Source organism: Pagrus pagrus, assembly GCF_965226575.1.
Source record: "Pagrus pagrus genome assembly, chromosome: 9".
Classification (NCBI taxonomy): domain Eukaryota; kingdom Metazoa; phylum Chordata; class Actinopteri; order Spariformes; family Sparidae; genus Pagrus; species Pagrus pagrus.
In genome coordinates, this window is record NC_140193.1 from 26,531,537 (window position 1) to 26,548,484 (window position 16,948).

General features: G+C 40.9%; 2 protein-coding genes across 5 annotated transcripts in view; one reads left to right on the forward strand and one right to left on the reverse strand.

Moving 5' to 3' along the window:
* The window catches only part of rnf17 (ring finger protein 17), a 30,048-nt gene extending 26,647 nt beyond the window's left edge, over positions 1 to 3,401 (forward strand). For 2 of the 3 annotated variants that reach the window (XM_084362693.1, XM_084362695.1), the window contains exon 37: positions 2,644 to 3,401. In XM_084362693.1, coding sequence (XP_084218819.1) covers positions 2,644 to 2,739 — 96 coding nt within the window. In that variant the 3' untranslated portion in view covers positions 2,740 to 3,401. The remainder of the gene's footprint in view (positions 1 to 2,643) is intronic. The other variant, XM_084362694.1, reaches the window with a different exon arrangement.
* Positions 3,402 to 3,651: 250 nt separating this feature from the next.
* On the reverse strand, positions 3,652 to 16,801 carry cpap (centrosome assembly and centriole elongation protein). 2 transcript variants are annotated; one of them, XM_084363090.1, is made up of 18 exons: positions 16,582 to 16,801; positions 15,665 to 16,078; positions 14,884 to 15,010; positions 14,587 to 14,731; positions 14,334 to 14,427; positions 13,245 to 14,027; positions 12,136 to 12,991; positions 11,316 to 11,448; positions 10,377 to 10,542; positions 9,953 to 10,084; positions 9,714 to 9,851; positions 9,262 to 9,370; positions 8,307 to 8,461; positions 7,918 to 8,007; positions 6,917 to 7,057; positions 6,231 to 6,315; positions 5,055 to 5,175; positions 3,652 to 4,933 (listed from the first exon to the last, which is right to left on the reverse strand). In XM_084363090.1, exons 2-18 carry the CDS (start codon positions 16,046 to 16,048, stop codon positions 4,741 to 4,743), a joined length of 3,852 nt encoding a protein of 1,283 aa, XP_084219216.1. In that variant the 5' UTR covers positions 16,049 to 16,078; positions 16,582 to 16,801; the 3' UTR covers positions 3,652 to 4,740. The 2 variants fall into 2 exon arrangements, with proteins under 2 accessions (XP_084219216.1, XP_084219217.1); XM_084363091.1 differs by having other exon boundaries at positions 8,307 to 8,458; positions 16,582 to 16,800.
* Positions 16,802 to 16,948: the final 147 nt, after the last annotated feature.

Sequence of the window (16,948 nt, forward strand, 5' to 3'; positions counted from 1 at the left end):
CTGTATATACCGCTAACCCTGTATGGATGTGATATGATTGCTGTCGTTGTTGTATGGTCTGGTTCAGGTAAAACCTTGCATACAACATTCTTTTATTTTCTATTTTGACAGTCTGTCATAACTGAAAGAGAACAAATAAAGAAATCTAGGAATAAATAACAATTCCTTTAAAAACTGCTAAAGTGCAGCCACTTTTTTAACAGAACAGTTTAAAACAATAGTGCAACAGCAACTTAAATAAATCTAGGAATAAATAATTCCCTTAAAACTTACTCATGGAACTTGCAGCGGCACACTTTAAGATGGGAAATGTTGACAGCGATACTGTGTCCACCCAGCATGCAGACTCAGCAAAGACAAGGGCACACGTCAGAGGTCCAAATGTCAGTAGTAAAGCTGATTCCCTGCACGTCTTTCAGCTTATATGAAATGTGTTCCCTCACTCTCTCATAAAGTTTTGGGAGAGCAGTTTCGTCATGCTCTTTCACGTGATGCACCTTCAAATGCTTTATAATACCCCTTTTCCACTGGTAAAAAATCCCACTTAAAGCTATGGTCTACGATTTGAAAGATTTGTCATTATTATTAACATTATTTAGATGGTAGTTATGGCCCAATAGTACGACCAACACAATATGAAGAGCAAAAGGAACCAAATAAATCCATTCACTCTATCGCCTGCTAAATAGCGCCTGCAATATTGGTCAATTTTTCCATCCATTCCCCTTGCTCACTTTCCTGCTCCTGGTCTACAACAAGCGGGCAAGAGGTTTGTTTGGCCCTGAGCAGGTAATCTTTCGTCTTTATTGTGGATGTTGTGACACGGATAACTTTCATGCCGATGCTGGCTTATGACTGTGAAAGCTGCTGTTATTTTTTTTCTGTTATTAGACGGCGTCACAACAATTTCTGTCTCTGCATTATTGTCAACACTTGTTTACTTGTTCGACGGAGACGTTAGCCTCTATGTTAGCATTGTAAGCTAAAATTGCTATCATGTTTACACCAAATCAGCCTATTTATTTGCTCGTGGCAGCTAAATGAAGCAGCAAGTAAGATGCATGGATGGATTTATTTCTCCATAACAACTACTCGCCCGGTCACTACTCAACTGTTTTGCTAATCCTCCTCCCGGTCTTGTCCATTTGTTTTCAACGAAGCCTTTGCTAAATCAATATGATGGATTATCATATACGCGTTACGATGTGTGTATTTGTGTGTCTTATCTGTCATAAACAAGAGATTACGGTTTACGGGGCATGTTTGTGTCACGGTCTGGTGCTACTCAGACAACAGCTGGGACACAGCAATAAGGTTGCTGGTGTTGAAACTGGCATCACTCGTGCCACCCCTCCAAATTACAGCCTTGCATACTGAATATGTCGCCATTGTACTGGTGAGGTTATCCATAGTCAAATATTGCCAAATAGCTGATATGTTGCTAGCTCCGTCTGACTCGCGTGAAATCAACAACTGCTTTGCTGTTCTAAAAACAGTAGTTGCCAGGGGCCACACAGCGCAACTTCCTGTGTTGGCTTTTAGAGTAGTGAAGAAGAATTGATTTTTGGGTGTGTAACGCTAACAGAGCTAACTGGGAAGGAGCAGGGTCCCGTTTCTAAATTACATGGTATCGGATCGGTCACTAGACTCACCGATACCGATTCCTGCATTTTATTGGAATCAGAACAACTCTACATGAAACTTTCTTTGCTGAGACTAAAGTTAATTAAAAGGATCCACAACTGTGACCAAAACAATTATTAAGCTACACGATATGATCGTGATTTAGTGACAAAAATATTTTTTGACACTAAACTTGAAGCATCCTATTAGTTCAATGGATGTTAAAAATCAAACTATATAATGGCTTGTAGCTGTGATGCAGCTTTCTGTATTACGGTTGCAGCAGTATGCCGGTTATATACCGTGGAATTAAATTTGACAGTTATCATACTATCTACGTTTGCTTGTCTACAGTATTGAATTCTACAGTATCGGTTTATATCAAGTGTCATGTCTGTCAGGACTGTGAAACAGTGACATTTTCTGAAATGGTTCTGGCGCAGTGAAAACCTCAAACCGTTGCAGCCCTAATCTGCATCAATTAGTTCAACAGTAAGACTTCATTATTGACCAGAAAGAATAATCATTCGGTATTCATCTATAAAGCTCACCTAACAAGCACAACATTTACATCTTGTAGCTACAGTACACAGTCCAGTATCTACTTATCCTGAGATATTCCAGTTTTCCAGAGTTTCAGCATATATACCCCTTTTTAAAAGGAGTGAACCCCTCGGAGGTTTTTATGCTTTATTGTCTGATGGGTGTCGACTGGAGTAAATAGTTTGAAATCTGTTTGTTGCATGATTGTGGTTGTTTGGCATTATTCATGTTTGCTGGTTGTGTTACTGTGTGACAGGGACTGTTTCTCGTTCACAGCTCTTTTACATCTACGGCTATCTGATTAACTACAGTTAGACTCAGCATAATAAAAGTCTACATTTTTATACTTAAACAGTCTCCATTTGCATCAAAGAGTTTACTTCCAAAGTGTGCTCTCACAGATGTTTGTCAGATCACAGGACCTGACTTTCTTTTGTCAGCATCTCTCCACCTTCATGTGTCCTTCTGTCTGTTCAGGCCCGGGAACCAGAGCTCACAGTGCTGCTGTACAACGAGGACGGAGAGTTGGTCCATCAGCCTCTGGTCAGCAGTGGACTGGCTGAGCACGAGTGAAGCAGAGTGGAGATGACCTCCTCAACCCATAGGGTTCACTTCATGTACGTTTTCAGATTTATTTCAGATATATCCATTAAAAACACATTTAGACAGAGTGCTTGTGAAAGCATTGGTATCTCTGAATGTAGATATAGTCTGATTTGTTAAAGGTCCAAGTTAAACCTCATATCACTTTGTTATTTGTCACTTTGAAAAAATAAATCACCGATCATATATTGCATACATTGTGACTGGATGGCATCAAGACTAAATATAGCTGCTTAGAAATCATTTTAAAAAAGGTTTGTAATTGCAATGGACCTTTGTTCACTACCCCGACATTTTATAGTAAACAATTGATCTTAATGAAAAGTAAGCATAGAAACAGTAGTTTAACAAATTTGAGCCGCGGTTAATAAGTTCCCTGTTGTGTCTTTCTCCAGGTTTAGTTGCCGGCGTCCTGTTTAGTGAACATCTTGATTTCGTTCTGTTTTGCTGTCTGACTGCTGTTGTTGCAGAGAGTTTACAGTAATCTTTACTTTCAGTGTTCCTGTAGAGCAGTGATTTACTTGAAGTTTGATTGTTTTGTGTTTGGCTGAGCACTTTGATTTCTAGTCATGTGACTCATGTGAGATGGACTTAGTCTGTATGAAGGTTCAGATTAAAGTTTTCCAATGCTGTCTAGACTCTTGGCTGTTTTCTTTGTAAATACCTGACGACAGTCAGTCTGTCCTCGAGTAACAGGACAGAGTGACCCTGGCAGATGGTTTATGTGTCCACTTCTAGTTAAGCACATACACGGAGTCATTGAACTCCTAACGTATTGAGTGTATATATTTTATAATAAATATATATTTTTATATAATACCTGTGACACACATCTCACTGTTTGTGTCGTTTGTTGTCTTTTATAAATTGTGAAAACTCAAACATGGAAAAAAAGGTTAAAATTTATTTTACAAAAAATGTACAGTCAGCTAAGAAAATAAATATGTATTTAAAATTTTTACAAATTAAAATAGTTGTAAACAAACACTTAAAACAGAAAAACACTGCTGCACACGTCACATTTTGTTTCTGTTCAGCATTTCTCCTCCCAGGCCTTCACTGAAAATGTAAACATTGAGTTATGAATGTGAATATTTAAACAATAAGACTGAATGAGGTCTGGTGATAGGTAATGCGCCAAAACATCCTGCTACAAACAAGACTGTCAAACAGAAGAAAGAAGGGACTTCACTGCAAAATATATACACCTTTAGACCTGAAACATTCTTTACATCACTTAAATACATTAAAGGTGCCTTGTTGAGTTTTCTTGCAAAGTTTTATATTCAGGAAAAGTTTTGTTTGTGTCTTTGAAGTCAAATGAATATAGTGAATGCATTTCCTTCCTCATTAAACATTGTGAAGCCAGTTTTTTCTTAAATGATTGAATTCCATATTGTTTGCATCCATGTTAATGCCAGCAGTCCTGCCTTTGTTGGCACATTGCTACATTTCATTTCTGGCTCTGCGACTTGTGCACGAGAACACACATGTAAGAAGTCTGAAGGTCCATGTGGAGTTTTTATCCACTAGTAGCACTGCAGAGCAACATCTTGAGAGCTCTGTTCTGTCTGTTCAGTTACACCAAGTTACAATTGGTGGTGGTAACGTGCAAATAAACATTAATGAGTAAATAACTTATGTGAACAGAATTGCATTCGACACATTTGCCAAACTTCAAGAAGATGTGACATGTTTCACTGAATGTAATGTAAAAAAAGTGTTTACAACACATCGGCTGCCATACAGAAGGAACGTAGTGTAGGTGTAGCAGCTGAGATGTGTCCATTTGGAGAGTGATTTTAAAGGCTCTGCATACCAACACAGCTGATTTCATTAGGGGGGAGCAAGAGAGACAAGTGATTCCACCAAGTCTGACTTGTTTGAGACTTTTTGCAAGTCTTTGGGAATCATAGTTCTGAAATCAGCCTTAGGATCTCGAAACCTTTAATTCGCTGTGAGACACTGTCTCTATGCTCTGTTGTCCACGATGACGTTGCCATCTTTGTCTTTGATCCTGAGCCGTCCATTGGGGTAGCGTGTCTCCTGCTTGCCGTCGGTGTAGACCGTCTTCACGGTGCCGTCTGGATACTCCCTCCTCTTGTAGTCTGCCGTGTGGATCTCCTTCTGGCCTGTGTTGAAAAGGATCTCCTTGGTGCCGTCCCTGAGAGGCAACACACATTCACACCCAGTTAGTTTTCAATCAAGGTGAGACTTGAACATAGAAATAAACTCAATAAACGACAGAGGTAGAGAGACAAACAGGCGCTGTGGTCTCTACTTACGGGTTGACCTGTATGATGGTGCCATCTGTCAGCACGCTCTCCTCTCTGCCGTTGGGAAACAGGTTCTTGACTGTCTGGTCTGGGAAGGTGATTTCCTTACGGCCATCTGGGAAATGCTTTTCTGGAGCAGAAATAAAACAAAGTGTAATGTACAATACAGTGCCATCATAACTGTGAAGTGATCATGACTGATTTGCACTTTTGCACTCAAAACCTGTTTTTTTGTTTTTCGACTTAATTTTCAGCACAATCCATTTACAAGTGAAGCCAGGATACGTATAAAATCTTTGTTTTTCAAACCACTTGTGAACTGGATTAATGAAGCAAAATAAAACAACCTGATAACTGGGCTGTGACAAACTCCAGTGATGGAAAGTAACTTTACTTCAGAACAATTTGGAGGTACTTTAAATTTACTATGTTCTCCTACTTTATACTTCTACTATACTACATCTGAGAGGGAAATGGTGAATTTTTAACGGTTTATTTGAAAGCGATATTTACAACCATTACATTGATCCTTACACACTGAGGCATCAATTTTAATGATAAGCTGATCAATAGAAAAATAATCTACAACTACTACTTTGAGAACTGATCAATAATTTTGAGAAAGGTCAAAGAAAAAAAGTCAAAATATTCCAGTATTTTGTAGGATTTATTTCTCATTTATGGAAGTAAACAAATACCCTTGCATGTTAGACTGCGTGTCAGATAAAATAAGATATTTGAAGACATCACTGTGAGCGCTGGGCTTTTTCACTATTTTCTGACATATTATAGACCAGGCAATAAATAGAGAAAAATAAACCAAGATTAGTTGAACATTGTAAGTTGAAAGAATTGTTACTTGCAGCCCTATAATATCTATAATATCTTTTATTCTCAAATAGGCCAGATCTGCATACTGAGCACTTTAACTGTTGGTACATAAAGTATATTTTGATGCTACTACTTTAAACTCTGACTGCATGGCCGCATTTCTACACTTTGGCATTACTAATTTTACTTAAGTAAAAGATCTGAGTTCTTCTTCCACCGCTGCCAAAATCACTCCTTATTTATTATATGACGCACAACCCTCTGAGTGTCAAAAATGATCCATGATCGCATTTTACAAATGTGCAACAAAATCTCAACTAACACTAACACTCTAGAGTGAGCATCTGCTCTCACCAGTCTGGTTGTTGGGGAAGTGCAGCACCTCCATCCCATCTGGGTAGGTGATGTGTGTCGTCTGGGCTTCAGCGTAGTAGTAGATCTGAGCACAAGGAGCAGAGTCGTGTTAGAAGTGTCACCAGTAGAATCTGAGTAGATACATTCAGATGGGTAACATATGTGCTCCTTATGTTTATCTTATTTCACAGGAGACTGCTCAAGTTCAACTGTGAGCTCTCAAATTCAATCAAATTCACATCCTGAGTTTAGGAGATTAAAACTTCAATTTAAGATGAACTCAATGTCAACATAACGTCACAGCCAAGAGTTTTTATTTATAGGCTTCATAGAGTGCTTGCAACCTTCTCTTCCTTAACACTGAAATAATAATAATAATAATAATTTTAGGAGCTTGTTGACTACATCTGGTTCTCCTTTGTTAAAATCTCAACCAAGAAAATCAGAGTGGGAAAGGTTAGTCAGATACCACCAACCCTCCTTCAACAATTCTACCTCTGAGCACGGTGCATCAGGTCCAACAGCTCCCAGGAACACAGTGAATGTTTTTAACTATCAAAAAGCTTACTCAGCAAACGTTCCCTGGCTCACTGCACCACTACACACACACACTCACTTATTTGTCTGGATACGGAGGTTGAACGCAGTTATTGTGAGTCACTTTGGACAAAATGTAAACGTCTCACCACTCTCTGGTCATCTGTGATCTGTTTGGTGTCTCCGTTGAAGAAGGTGACTTTGACCGTCAGTCCGTCTGCTGAAACCTCCTTCCTGGTCCCGTTGGGGAAGGTAATAAGACGATCACCGCCGGCCAGAACCTTCTCGATCTGGAAGGATTGCGACCAGGTTTTATCAGCACATTCTACTTATCATCATAACACCAAACAAACTCACTGACAAAATGTCATTTTGTGTTAATGTGAAGTTGTTTTGCAAAGTGTCTGATATAGTTACTATCTGCAGTATTTATCTCCTAAAAAACATTTTAACATTGGTCGTATTGAACTAACAAAATTAAAATATCCATATCTAAGAATATCACAAATATTTATATTATTACCTCTACTACTTTAACTATGACACTTTATCTTGATTATATATAATATAATATATAATACTTTATTTTGATTACTTGTTCTGATAATTTTACATCCACACTTAAAGGATAAGCAAAAGTGCAGCTAAAGCTACAGAGTGGATTTGAACCCTCGGCCTCAACCTCAGTAGCCTGCATGAGACATGCACTTCACCAGGTGAGCTATTTATTAGCTTTATTAAATATCATGTTTTGGTAATCCAAATGTGAAACACTAGCCTGCTTGAACCAGGAGTTTGAATCCTCCCTGTGCCTTTTGCTGCATGGAGTAAAATCTGGCTGTCATAAAAACGTTCATGCTGACTGACCAGTGGAAGTCTTTTCAAGGTCAGCAAGCACATGGAGTTAACGTCTTTTGGATATATGTTTCTGCTCAGTGAGAATCAAGTGAAAAGCCCCAAAACAACACTAAATGTATCTGACACGTTTTTCTGTATATTTGAAGCCTGATAAATCTTATTCTCTGCCATTCTGTGCTATAGTGCTCCACTGATGCCCACGAACGATCAATGAGCCACACTGTTGCTCTGGGGGACAAACACACTATAGATTATTTTGACCGAGTCCAATGACATCTTCCCACTTTCTCACCTTCCCATCAGGATGTGTCATAACCTCCTGAGCTTCTTCTGCCTCTTCAGCCTCACTGGATTCTGGTTCTTTTGGCGGAGAATCTATTTTCTACAATAATAATATGTCAAAAAAGAAAAAAGAAAAGTATTAAACATGGCTGTGGTGACTGAGCCCTGAAAGACAGCAGCATGTCCAGGCTCCAACAGCCCTCTGGCTTGAACAGAATAAGAAGGTAAATAAACATGGTTACTGGCTGAACTGACCACCACACCACTGTCAACAGACTCTGAACAGGACCAGGAGCTGTGAATTAGCTTTAGCTGGTTTTCCAATTCACATTACATCTATAATACATTTATATAGATGTGTTACACCAGAGAGAGGACAGCACTAACAACGTCTCTCACCGGAGAGCAGTCGTGTGAGTGTTCTTGGTTTGGAGATTTGTCCTGACTCTTGCTGGCGGCTGTCGACCTCTCCTCTGTCCTCCTGCCAGGCAATGAGGACGAAGAGGAGGCTGAGGAAAAGGAGCCTGGCCTCCTCAGGCTGCTCTTCATCCCTGCTGACAGTCAACACAAAACAGAAAAATGTTAATCATTCTCAACTATTAGAACATTGGTTCCAACATCAAACTTTTATAAATCAAGGGTTGATTGAGAAAAACTTCAGGAAACACTGAACACCAACATAAAGGAACCCATTATTTAAAGTCAGAGGACTTATTTTCCACAAACATAAAATTGGCCATTTTTCTTCAATTTTAAACTTGCATTAACTGACTAGTATGTCCACTCAGGGGAAGTAAAAACATGCTGTAAGTTCAACACTGACATATTATCAAAGAGAAAAGAGTTACCTAATAACTCATCTATCAAATACAGAGTAACATTATCATTCATTTGGAGCAGTGTCCAGTCCTTTACTCTCCTTTTACTTCCTTTCTGGTCTCAAACCTACTCATCAGGGAAATATCTGTCTCTTTAGCTGTCAAATGCTCCACGAGTCTCTAATTGTGTTTGGCTGCTGTTTGGTGCTGAGCAGGTAGTGTACAGTGGGTTTATCAGAGCTTTTGTTACTGAGCTAAGCTTCCTGCTGCAGCGTAAAATGACACCCTAACCAAAATGGTAAAGTGGTGAGCTGGAAAATCAAAATTTATGAGCTGAAAGTCACTATGATGTTCCATAAAGCTGAGGGGGAACTGATGAGTTGGATGATAATTTTCTGTTGGGTCATCACTACACACAACACCTTTTACATACAAGAAAGTGATCATGTGATCCCTTGTTAAAATATCTATGATAGGTACTTCAAAGTCTGCAAAAACCTGTAACTAAGCAGTAGAATTGTGAATTCAAACCGTACCTGTAGCAGCCTGACTGCTGTCCCTGGAGCCTCTTCTGGTGGCTGCAGCAGTGCTGCTCTGTGGAGGGCTGCTGCTGATTGTGCTGCATCCTCTTGAGTCCAGTGGACTCTGATAACAACGACAGAGAACTCGTGATTTAATTATTATACAAAAGATGCAAAAAAAAATCCTAAGAGATAATTAGACTTAAAGTGACATTTCGTCAATGAAAGACTGAGGACCATCAAAGAGACATGATGAGTCGCTTTAAGCGCAAAGATAACACAAATCATAAATAAGTATTATGGACCCATTATTCTTCCCACACTGTCCTAGTCACACTGATTTGAAATGTCTGATTCCAGTTTCAATATAATCAATTAAGTCTGAGTATATTTTTTGTGATCATAAAATTGAGAAATGTGAATCAGAGAAGGTGAATATAACTAATAAAAAATATAAACGTGCTCACAGCAAATTTCACTCCTTTGGTCACAGCTGACACGTTGTTCTCAAACATTCTGGGACCGTCTTTGGGTTCTTTGTCCTTCTCTGCACTGACAGGGTTTTTCTTCCAGGCGCTGAGGCGGAGCTTTTCCATCATTTGAATCTTGAATTAAAAGAAGACGGTATGCTTAGAAACACAACTTATGCATGGCCAGATAATGCCAGGTGTGAATGGGGCGAAAGGGTCAGAGGTCAGAGGGGTACCTCGTCCTGGAGAGAAGTGTTCTCCTGTCTGAGCGAGTCGATCTGTTGCCTCAGCCGGCTCTGTGTGGAGGCCCAGCAACTCTCCTTCCCCCTCACCTCCTCCTGCAGGGAGAGCAGCTGCTGCTTCAACGCCTGGCAGGGAGGACAAGGACAGATTCAAGGAGAGTTCAGCCTTTTTCAAGATTCAACAGACAATAGTTCCTTGGCCACTAAACAATATCGCAATTCTGATTTATACCAATACCAATACCTAGTGGCAATACTATAATATGAACTTAATTTTTAGAGGGATGAGTTAACTGATCATTGAATTGTTTCACATTGTGTGCATGTACATGTAATTTTAAATAATTCACTGGTTTTATTATTCCAGATTATTAAAATATACATTGCTGATATGGTACGAGTTTTGATCCTGGGTCACCTGGATCTCTTCTCGTTCTTTCTTGTCGGGGATGGCTCTGGCGGCTGACGCATGCTTCTCAAACAGTTTGCGCTCCTTCTGCAGCTTCCTGTTCTCCTCCTTCTTGTACTCCTCAAACTTGGCCAGCTCCTCTGCTTTCATCTGCTCAAACTCCAAAAGCTCTTTCCTACGAAAATAACAATAAAGCAGACATAAATCAAATAGCCCAGCAGACACAAACCCATAATTCATCAAAATATATGTTCCTAAAACTGGACATGATTAAAGAAGATAAAGAAGTGGATGTACATTTGAAGAGAATCACCCAAGTGATTGGGTGTTCATCATTCAGAGTCTCCTAAAATGTTGTCAGGTCTCTTGATCTTAAAAACAAAACAAAAAAAGACGTCTGTTTTTTGTGACCAGTTTTTGTGTAACATATGTTTTTGTCAAATTCTATAGTGTAAGCAAACTACTACACAGTTAATGATCTGTAGAATGCTGGCATAACTCATTCAGAAATGTCAGAACCTCTGAACCTGGAACAGAATTGTGTACTTGTCCAAGGATGAATCTTAAAAGACATAGTTGGGATTGCCACAACATTTTGATTTTGATTTGTAAGGGATCGCCTCACCTCATCGTAATACCGGCACACATAAAATTAATAAAAATTAAAATCCAAAAAATGTAAAAACAGCATCAAACAGGAAGTTGAAAGATTAACTTTGGGTGTTAAACAACAATACTTATCTATTTTATCTTTATTTTACCAGGAAGTCCCACTGACATAAAAAAACTGGATCCACAAAATATCCACAATGAAACACACACACACACACACACACACACACACACACAAACACAAACACAAACACACACACACACACACACACACACACACACACACACACACACACACACACACACACACACACTGAGTATAAGCAGATGTATCACCTGAGATTTTCCTGGTTTTTCTCATTCTCCTGTCTGAGTTTGGCGAGCGCAGCATTCTCCTTCTTGAATCTCTCGATCTCAATCTCCAGCTCAACCAGTCTCTCCCTCAGCAGTCTAGACTGGACCTGCTGGCCTGTCGACAAGGACACACACAAATACACACATTACCTCAAGTCTGTTTCACTCTCTGCTGTGGCAAAAATCACCAGCAAAATTATTCTTCTCACAATCCTTTGAGGTTTAACCGATGTGGTCTCAGGGCTCAAAACACAAAAGTGTTTCACATTAAATATACTTTACATGGCACAATACTGACAGATCATTAGAATCTGTCCATGCATATGTGTAGTTTTGACCGAGGGTACTGAGGGTATTGTTGAATTGAGGTTCTGTAAACTTTACACTACAAAGAAAAAGTAGAAGAAAGATGGTGTTGACATGTTGTGTTGGAATCATTAGTTGATCAACAAAAAAAATATTTTGATACATGATTAATCGTACAAGTCATTTAGCAATCAAAAATGCTAACATTCACTGGCACCAGCTCTCTAGATGTAAGAATTACTTTAACAAAAATTATAATATCAATACCTGCCTCAACATCGCAAACTGAGTATCTTGAAACCTGAATTAATCCATTAACTGAAGAATAATAACAACCAGCTTAATAATGAAAGCAAGAAAAAGTTGCATTAAGTTGTCACGCTTCAGTGAAAAATCTAATTCATGTGTGAACAGCCATGAAAAAGTGCTTCCTGTCTGAGAATATAAATACTGATGGAGGTTATGACCTTCAAAAGACTACAAGTGTTTGTCTCACCTGTCTCCACCTCTGTTTTTTTGGACTCAGGAGCAGCAAGGGCAGCAGGAGGCAGAGGGAGAGGTGCACTCTGGGTCTTCGGCTTCAGGGAGGGGAACAATCTTGTCATGAGCTGGGAGGCAGGAGGAGGAGGAGGATCTGGCTCATGATTAGCGGAAACAATAACTGTGCCCTTATCCAGCTCCACAACTTTGCTCGTTGCCACCTTCCTCGACAGAGTCCGCTCTGGTTGTGAGATTCCATTGGCCGTTGCCTTCGAAACTGAATAAACCTCTCTACTGTTATTGGCTTTGCTGACGGTGTCTTCCAGGTCGTTCCACGTGTCATTGTCGTCAAACACAACTCCACCCTCGTGCCCGTCTTTGTCCTCTAGCAGAGTGGATTCGTCAGCCACACTGAGGACGCTGTCACTCTCCCTTTCTTCAGCTCCCGTCACATCTGAAGCAGAATCCCTGAAACTGTCCTCGTCCTGATACGACCGCTTGTCGTATGGTGGGTTAGACTGTGCAGGAAAGCAACGAGTGCTGGGAAACAAATGTGGTTTGACCGCCGCTTCCTGGTCTTCAGATTCAGAGCCACTTAAAGAAGACAGATCAGAGTTCAGGTGCTCCTCTTCTCTCCCACTGTCCTGTTCCACCTTATCACCAATGCTCACTTTGTTCTTCAGTGTGTTGTCTCTTATCTTCATCACAAATGCTTCTGAGTTCATGGAACTGCTTTTACATACCAAACCACCAATACTACCAACACTACTGCACCTCTGAAGTGAAACTTTGGGAGGTGACTTAATAGGGGTGGAGGAGAGCCGCCGTGGATGGTGCCCCCTGGCAGCCTGCAGCCGGTCCATCTGAAGAACCTGCAAGTACAGAACAGAGTCTTTAAAACCACGCAGCTACAGTCAACAGGTAAAATATCATGGGACGATACCGGGAGCAAAAATCCACACAATCAAGTCTATAACTACTGGAAATTCTATTTAGCTTTCTTTACTCAAGTCCAAGTGGTTGTTTTCTGCAATCCCCATATTGCAACTAAGAGAATGCTTATGCTGAATGCTTGTACCATAAAGTTTTGTTGCTAACACTTGCTACGTGAGTTGAATAAAGCACCTTCATGACAAAGGAGGAGTTGGATGAGAAGGACAGCTCCTCGGCAGCTTCCTCCAGCAGCTCAAACTCTCCCAGCTCCATGCTTTCCAACTGCCGGTCACACTCCCAGCGCTTGAGCTTCTCCTGGAACGACAACTCAAACGATTCCTGGGGAACTCCTCCTCTGTCTTCTGACACTGTTCTTCCTTCTGCTGATTCCACTACTGAACAACAAATTGTCTCTTTAGCTGCATCATTTTCAGCCTTCTCTGGCCCTCTTCCCATGCCCACCTGTTTGGTCACAGGGTTGGGCTGTGTGTTGTGACCAGGGTTCCTTGCAGCCTGAGTTGACAGGGCCACTTTCCTATTATTCTGCACATTTACTTGCCCCATTTGATGCTGTTTGGTTCGTCCACCCTCTGGGTCAGTTTGAATCCACTCTGATTCTTCTGTGTTATGCCTTTGATGACTCCCCAAAACTTTTGTCCGAGCTGTCTTACTCTCAACTCTAATATCCTGAGGTGGCGAACTGAGACCTCTCTGTCGGTTCTCCTTGTTGAGCGTGGCAGTTTTACGTTGGACAGGAAGCCGCTGGACACCATTTGTGCTCCCTCTCTGGATAGATGCAGGCTCCGAGTTGCTGCGAAACATTCCTCTGGCCTGGACTTGTGGTTTCGGGTCCTTTTTCACCTCTGTTTTTGGTAACGAGGTTTTACGATTGTTGGTGAATCTTGAGAGACCCTCGCCTCGCTTCAGAAAGGCCCGCTTGGGAGGAGCTTGGACAGCTTCAGCTCCATCTTGGCTCTGTTCAGGTGAGGAGACATAATGTGAATATAATGTGAATTTGGACATTTAGCAACTTTAAAGCCTAAGATCACAAAGCTTCCTTGAATGCACCAATACGGAGACACTGCTTGCAATAACATCATCATGTCACAATGACACGATCAAATGAAATGGCTCATAATTAAATGATTGGCTTTCTTGAGAAACTTTGCTTTCAAACCTCTCCAGCTTTGAACACTGTCTACCGTGCTTAAGTACTGACTGATGTTTTTATTTTTATATAGGCCATTTGTTTGTATAGGGGCCATTGATATATTTTCTGACCTGCTGTTGCTGGGCAGACTTCAGCCTCTGCTCCTCCAGCCTCAGCTGCTCCTCCAACAACTCCTCAAAAGTCTTCTTCTGACCCTCAATAGGCCTGGAAAGCAAACAAAGCAAATGTATGCAAACAGACAAGTTTTTCAAGAAAATACAGTCATACAAAGAGCTGTGTAGGTGCTTGTTGCATGACTTGCTTGGTTTATCTCTTCTTGGGAGCCTCTTTTTAATGCTTAATAAAATGTAATATAGTATTTACCTGTCAGGGAAGACTGCATCTTCTTTTCCGCTGTTGTCTTCAGTCAAAGCCACATCACTGCTTGGTAGAAACGTGTCTTCTTGTTCATGAAAATGGCTGGTATCGACACTCTGATCCTGATCATCTTCACTGGAGTTCCACATGCCTGTCAGAAACGTTCACCGTTAGAATTTCACACAGAACTGATTTGTCTTCACAATCATGTCAACAATCTGATGAAAGTAAGGGTAGGCTTTGCTGGCTGCTGTACAACTCTACTTTACATTTGCAGTTATTCTGGTAATTTGTCTTTTTTACCTCCTGTGCAGTCCTGCGATCCATTTATCATTCCGAGCAGCCTCTGCTGCTCCTCCTGCAGACGCAGCAGCTCCTCCAGCTGATGGGCTTTAAGCTGTTCCTGCATGTGCTGCTGCCATTGTCTCAACTGCACAAACACACAATATTATATTTTACCTCACAATATAGCAAGACTCTTCGTTTTCTTATATTTGTGGCTGCCCACCACAACTGCACACTGCACATACTGATTAGATGACATATTAAAAGTGCTAACTGACTTGCATGCACTCTCGCTTCAGACACTGTTTGAGTCGTGTGGACATAAATAGCCTTCGGGGAAAAATACTAAGAGCAGCAGGAAGAGCACAAGGTGTGTGTGTGGGAGTGAGTGAGCTTGAATGAGATGAAGGTATTAAGCAAACAGGAACAGTTGATTGAGTCCACACAAATCTCATTTTCAGGACATCAGCAGATTACATTAGTGATGAATACATTGCTGCAGACCTGTTTCCATTTGGTTTGATGTGTTGAGCTGATTAACTGGGCATACATCAAAATAATAAAAGGTGTTCTCTCAGCCTCAGACCACAACTGCTAGAAGACCTTCTCCCAGTTTTGATAGAATATACCACAATATGTTTAGGTATGGAAACACTCTGGTTAGAAAAGTGGGAAGAGCTGTCTATTTCAGCTGGTGTGGTCAGGTATCTCAGATATTGGTTTGGGAGAAGTCTGACTGAGAACATCTCTTCTGTATTAATTTTCACAACCAGATTGTAAAATGCACTAATGTTCCTACCTGTTCCAGCTTCATTCTTACAGGCAGATCCTCGGACTTGCTTGCCATCTCATCCAAACTGTCCAGCTCTCCATCTAAATTTCTCGGGGGCTCGGAGGACAGACCGTTCACTGGCCTATCAGTCCCAGCCTTCTCTCCTCCAGGTAATCGGCCATATCCATCCACACCGATGCAGCTGCTGTCTGCGGAGGCGGGCAGAGGGGCGAAGTCTGAGGCAAAGGAGTCGTCTGGTCCCAGTGACGGGGATTCCACAGCAGAGCTGTTCCGCAAGGGGCCAGCCAAGTCCAGACAGGGGTTGAGGATAACCCCGGCTCTGGTGCTACTTGGCATCCACCGCGCCAAGAAGTCTGCCTGGGAGAAGTGAAGCCCGGCTGGAGATGACATGTTGACCGCGCTGACTCAGACAGCGGCTCCCTAATCCGGGATTTGAGCGAACAGATTATGGTGACAGGCTAAGTGTTAATCACACCGTGAATAAAGTCCAGATCCAAGAAAAGTATATATAGCAGCCGGTTTAAACTGAAGTAACATTAGCTTATTTTCTAAGACACGTTATCTGGCTTGGACCGGTTAAATGTAACACCTTGACATGTCACGAGAGAATGATGTCGGTTTTAAATGAGCGTTTGTTTGGTTAGCAACAGTTAACTACATCACAGGTGCTTCTGAAAACAGCCTGGCTGAATCATTGACAGCGTGACACCATTCATGACGTGGAGTTAACTATCTTATATAGTTAGACACTTTGGTGTCGTCAGTCAGTTTTAGGTGCCTTTTAAAGGCTTGGCTACCTGCCTGTTGTTAGCAGGCTGCGTTTTACTTGAGACAGAATTAAGTTTTTTTTACGGGTTACACTGTAGTGACGTGACAGACAAGTTAGGCACATTTATAAAAGTGTCATATCACATGTGATTTACCTGTAACATGGGCGGAAAGCAGTGTTACTGGAGCGATAGCGAGCCTTACAGAAACATAACAGACAAAAGTTTCGAAGCCTGCCGCCATATCAAAACAAAGCCCGCGAGAGTAAAGCAAACCGACAAATCATTTGGTGCATTTTGGGTAATGTAGTTCACATGGGTTTTAAACTTTTGGTTTCGCTGACTTTTTTTAAATTTGGCTCTTTGTGTCATATAATATAACGAATATCATAGCTCATGTGTACAAATAACACGTTTTAGATCATTAAAAGTAACAGAAAGAATTACTAATTAGAAAAACTAGCTTTGAATTACATCCGGTTAAACGGTTCTTCGCAAAAAGATTTCACAATAAAGTTCATTG